General features: G+C 31.1%; 1 protein-coding gene across 1 annotated transcript; it reads left to right on the top strand.

The window, feature by feature from the left end:
- The first annotated feature begins 774 nt into the window (after positions 1–774).
- LOC113399570 (myosin-M heavy chain-like) lies at positions 775–1,465 on the top strand. The gene is made up of 2 exons (XM_064218359.1): positions 775–1,128; positions 1,388–1,465. The coding sequence occupies exons 1-2, from the start codon at positions 775–777 to the stop codon at positions 1,463–1,465; spliced, it is 432 nt and encodes a 143-aa protein (XP_064074429.1).
- Positions 1,466–5,728: the final 4,263 nt, after the last annotated feature.

Here is a 5,728-nt window from a genome sequence, read left to right as displayed (position 1 = left end):
GTCCATCAAGTCAATCAGAGCGAGTCGTACGTGTTTGATGTGAATTACGGTTATGTCGATTTATTTTTTTTAAACTTGGGTCTTTTCGATTGTCAAAATATTTACCATTCCTGTTTAATCCTACCAGGTAGGTACTATTTAGTATATTATTAACTTCTTTTGTTTGATGTGCGAATTCTTGAAATACGATTATATGCCGTATTATTATTAAAAGTCACGAGCCAAACTTCTAGAAATATCGATCAAATTTTATTGAATCGTCATTCCTGGTCAGGTCATTTCCAGTTTTTAATTAGAACTGGAATGACGTCGGTTGGAAAGAAATGACAAAAATGCTAGTTAGTATACAACATAATTAAGTAATAGTTAGTATACAATATTTTTAATATATTCCATAGCCGAAAGTAGTCTGTTCAGTATCACTAGAATAATTGATTGTAAGTTTTTAACCATTAAATAGGTAATTTTACTTACCAAAAAACATATAACACAAAACATTAAACATTAAAAAACTTGAAATTCTTTAACCTAGATGCTTAACCTTTTTTTATCATCAAATACGATAATTTAACTTAAGTTTACATGCTGCCTATAAGTACGTACCTTCTTCCTACCACCTCGCGCATTTCACTAGCTGCTTTAATACATTGAAACCACAATATTTCATTGGGATAATTTAGTTTTATATTATGTAAAAACTAATGCTATATATTAAACTATGCAAAGGTAACGACTGATTCAGCTGTACTTCAAATAAGACAATCAGGTGGTGAAATGAATAAAAAAATTACGAAGTCTAGTCTCTCTGAAAAGAAAAAGTTGGCAAAACGGCGCAAATATGCAGAAATTAAGGAAGATCCAGAGTTATACGAAAGGCAAAGAGAAAAAGAAAAAGAATGGTATAGAAGAAAGAAAGCCAAGGGTCAGGTTGTTGGTATCAATGAAAAGTCACCGCGAGATATAAGACAGCAAAGAAAGAAATGGAAAGAAGCATCGAGACGATACAGACAAAAGAAAAAAGAGGAAAAATTAAAAGAAACAACAACAGTTTTTATTGAATGTCCAGAAACAAATAACGTTCAAAAAATGGAAAACAACGAAGAGGACGATCCTCTACAGTCATCCGTGGTTAATGTCAAAATCAGAAAAATCCGCTATCGTCAACTGATAAAACGAAACATACTTCTTAATGAAATAAAAAAATTGAAGAACCGAAATGCAGTATTGAGGAAAAAAATAAGTAGTTTGGAAGTAAAGTTAAAAGAAAAAGTATCAAACGAAGACTGTACAAAATTTAATGAAGAATTGAACACTTTTAAAACAAGGAAAGTTGATAAGCAAATAAAGGGCCAAAGAGTTAAAAAGTTGATAAAAGATTTTTACACAGGATGATTGTAATAGCACTAGTAAGGCCGGTAAAAAGGAGTTTATGACCAAAAATAAAGTAAGACGCCAGAAACGATAAAGTAAGTATTAAAGTAAACGAAGCTATTCTGCATATTGACTTCTCTGAGAACTATGGTCTCAAATTGGGAGAAGAAGTGCAATCGTATCATTTCGGCGGAAGCAGGAAAGAAGTTTGTATACATACTGCTGTTATTGAAAAAATATATATATTTGCTATTGATACCTACTCGACTTTGTCCAAATAATCGACAGTGCAGAAAAATTAAGATGGTATTTTAGTTTTGGATTGAGTTTAAATTTTAAGATTTGATTATTTGTTATATTAAAATATGTGAATTTTAGAAGAATATTTGTTGATTAATCTTTTTCATCCTGACCCTTTTATATAATATATTTTTTTAATTTACAAGACTTCTAAAAGAAGTTTTGTTTTGAGAGTTGTATGGTAATTATGTATCTTAATAATAATTCATGTTTTTATAATGTTGGAAGTTTTATATGTTGCTGTTGTTTTAATAAAGACTGTGCCATTAGATTTAACGTAGTCTTGTTTCTTTTAAAAGATCATTACCGGTGCAATAAGATCATTACTGGTGCGATAAGATCATTCCTTGCACTTCAAATATCATTCCCAGGCTACTGACATCATTCCTTAACCGTCTAATTTATGAATTTTACAGATACAAGCTATTATATGGAAGTAGAATATTAGTGAGTTGATTCACCCCTACATAGATCCGAACGTAGGTACTTACTATATCACGTAAAAAAACCTTGACAAGACAACAAAGACTACGCATATCAAATTATTGAAAATAAAAACGTAATATTTAGATTAAGTACTTTGTAAAGAAATATTTTATAACCGTATTTACGTTAATACAAAATTATTAACTAACTTATTATTAAAGCGTTGTAAACAACACTAGATAAAAAAATAGATTGTTTAATTTTAACCTTCTGTGACAGCCCTACCAGAATTGGTTTAATGACTTTGCACGCTTTAAGGTAGAATTAGACTGTCGTCAGATGATAAGGTATCGCACCGGACTTATTTGAGTTAAGTACAGTTTAATTTTAATTGCGTGATGTTCGCATGGTGCAATTGCATTCATTTCTTAAAATATTATTAAACTCAATCAACTTTGTTCTAATTATGTTATTGTAGTTCAAATTGACAAATTAAAAGCTAAAAAAACTATTAATACAATAAATTACGTACGTAAGTAAGAAAATAATCTACTTAGTACCTAATTCTCGGTAAAAAATATACATCTATACCTCAGAGGTCAATTTAACCGGCGAATGTGTGTTTCTGTGTCATGTATGCACATAGCCTTAAATAATACCGGGAATCACCGTGAGACGCGAGAGTTGGACGCACCGAACACTCACGCGCTCCCGGCACAGTCCCCTTTGACTTCAACCAGCATTACTTCAGTGAATGAGTGAATGAATGTTTCAGAACGGCAAAGTTTGACCTATTTTGGCTGTGGGTTATTGAATATATGAGATTGTTTTTTGGTCTTAGAACGCCATATATTATCAAAGGTACGTATCGTTTAGTCCGTTTACGTCACAGGCACATCGTATATAAGTATACCATGTGTGTGCCTATATATATAGTCACATATATAAATGTGTCCTATATATAATAAAATCGACCTGAAAATCCCGGGACGATAAGTGTTACGAGGTCCCGAATTCTACCACAAACACAAATGCACGTCGGGTACTTAATAATATTTGAACAGATATGACTTTATTTTTATATTTGTTGCGTAAGAGGATTATGGGCGCGATCGTTTTTGAATTTAATACCACTAATTTAGATAACTATCTTTTGATTTAAAGTCATGATAATAGCTGTTTGATTAATTTCGGAATTCTTGTCCGTTGTCGCTAATGAATAAGAAATTTAAATTGGTTTATAAAAAAATAAACGCGGAAATAAAGCAAACATTTTTTTTGGTTCTGTAAGAAATAATAACCATACCTAATAAAGTTACATCTCCAACGCGCCACCAACTTTGAGAACTAAGACGTCATGCCAGTAGTTACCTTGAATCACAAGTCAATGAATCTTTCCTAGGGTAAGGTATACGTTTCTATTATATTATTCCGCGTTTAATTTTAGCTTTATCAATTTAGAAAAAATCATATCGCTTATTCGAAACCTTTAATAAATAAATCTTATTACTTCACAGTTCACACAAGTTTATGTAGATGATAAAAAAGCGTGGAGCTAGTACTTATTGATTTTCGGGCAGGATATATTATATGAATTTACTTATATTGGATTGAAACAACTTTCTATTTCAAATGCTAGAAAAGAATTACTCTTCACTGAGTTTCTTGCCGGTTCTTCTCGGTAAAAACTATATTCTAAGCCAGTGGTAGTTTAACATTTTGTAAAATAACAATTAAAAAGTGCCTGTAAAAACCTACTCGAGTAAATTATATTTTGATTTGATTTTCAAACCGGAACTCGATACTAAATATTGCTTTTTGGCGATAGAATATGTGATGAGCGCTATCAGCCGAGCTTGCATAAAGCCAACCACATAGTCAGTGTAATAATTTGAAAAATCGACGCATAAAACCCATTCTATATTAGCGTCGACGCTATTAAATAAATAAAATATAATTTCCGCTAAGCAAAAACAAATGAATGCTCATGGGGACTCACGCTCCGCGTGGATTTATGAAGTAGGAAAAAAGATAAATAAACCTTAGATTTATGTATTTCATGCGATTTGCTAAAACCTCCGCTATATTGCGCACTACTAAGAGTTTATAAATAAAAAAATCTTTATTTATAATACAACACTATTATACTTAACTACTTATTTCCACCTTAATTTTACTTCAAAATTCCGATAAGTTTCGTCGACGTTCAAAACGCTATTTTTTCGCAAATCCATAGGTAATATCATATTTTAATCAAGCTCCCAACCAATGATATCGCGTCAATTTGCTGCTAAATGTTGTTTATTTGGCTTTTTTCCTGTTATGGTTGAATAGAGTATATTTTGTTAAATAATATAATAGTTAGTTGAAGCATACGACAAGTCACAAATCGAACATTGGAAAGAAGTGCCCTCGTACGTTGCCCACCTACTCGGTTCCATATTAATCTTTAGTTGAGCAAACGAATTGTGTTTATTCTATTTTTATTGCACTCTTGCGAATTTTAATTCAAATTCTTATTTTCAATATAAGCTTTACACTTCCTTTTTGGTAGTCAAGTGGAACTACCACCTGAAGAATCGTTTTTCATTTATACTAATATTATAAATGCGAATGTAACTCTGTCTGTGTTGCTCTTCCACCCCCGAACCACTGTACGAAAATATAATTGAATTGAATATGAAGAAAGCTTGTACCCCAAAGAAGGATATAAGCAATTGTCAACTAACCCTTAAAAAGCGAGCGAAGTCGGGGACAACTAGTTTTTTATAATTTAGGAACAGGCATTTTCTGACATCTATAAAATAAAGTCTGTGTAATTTATATTACCTAATAATTATGGACTATTAAACAATGATATGGAATTATTTCGAATATTAGATTATGATGCTGACATTGATAATGATACCGATATCGTACGTTGACAGAAAGTGTATAAGCCTCATGCGAATTTTATGACTAAATTAAATCATTTCCAATTTGCATATCGATCTAGCCTGAACGACTTTCGTTCTAAATTAATTTAATACAACCCTATTTGAGTGTAACAAATTAAAAAGTTTTGTCATACTAATTTCCTTACATTTATGTAGGTAACTTAAATATCAGAATTCAATAAGATTTCTTCAGAAGTCATGGTATATCCATATCTTCATCACATACTTTAGCAAAACAAACTGCCGAAAAGCAAAGTTTAAACTGTCAATACGTTTTGTTTCATTATTGACTTCCATAAAAAGCAGTGTAAATCAAACGAAACAAACCCATTTATGCATTGATACTTTATTTGTATTTAAAAAAATATATCTCTGAATCGTATATAATAAGCAAACATAAAAGTAAAACATGTTTTCAGCAAAAAATTGGGTTTGTAGTTATAGTAAAACGAAACGTTCGAAGGACTTCTTAGAAGATAGATAGATAGGTGAGAGCGAAAAGTAATCTATAATTGGTTAGTGATAGATAACACTTATCCTTGATTGTGATAAGCAAATTAAAGATAGATAAGATCTATCCGTAAACTTAGATAAGTTATAGGATATCTCGGTCGAGGATCGCGACACGTTAGTGGAATCAACGATTAAAAATCAAGCCAAAAAATGTTAGCACAAACTAAAAATAAAACACAAAA

Source organism: Vanessa tameamea, chromosome 21 (assembly GCF_037043105.1).
Source record: "Vanessa tameamea isolate UH-Manoa-2023 chromosome 21, ilVanTame1 primary haplotype, whole genome shotgun sequence".
Classification (NCBI taxonomy): domain Eukaryota; kingdom Metazoa; phylum Arthropoda; class Insecta; order Lepidoptera; family Nymphalidae; genus Vanessa; species Vanessa tameamea.
Note: the sequence above shows the minus strand (reverse complement) of the source record. Positions and strands in the feature narration are given on the sequence as shown.

Excerpts from the sequence above, each read along its gene's own strand:
- LOC113399570 (XM_064218359.1), top strand. The coding sequence starts at position 775 with ATGAATAAAAAAATTACGAAGTCTAGTCTCTCTGAAAAGAAAAAGTTG. Across the intron at positions 1,129-1,387 it reads ATCCTCTACAGTCATCCGTG|GATGATTGTAATAGCACTAG; the intron begins GTTAATGTCAAA and ends ATTTTTACACAG.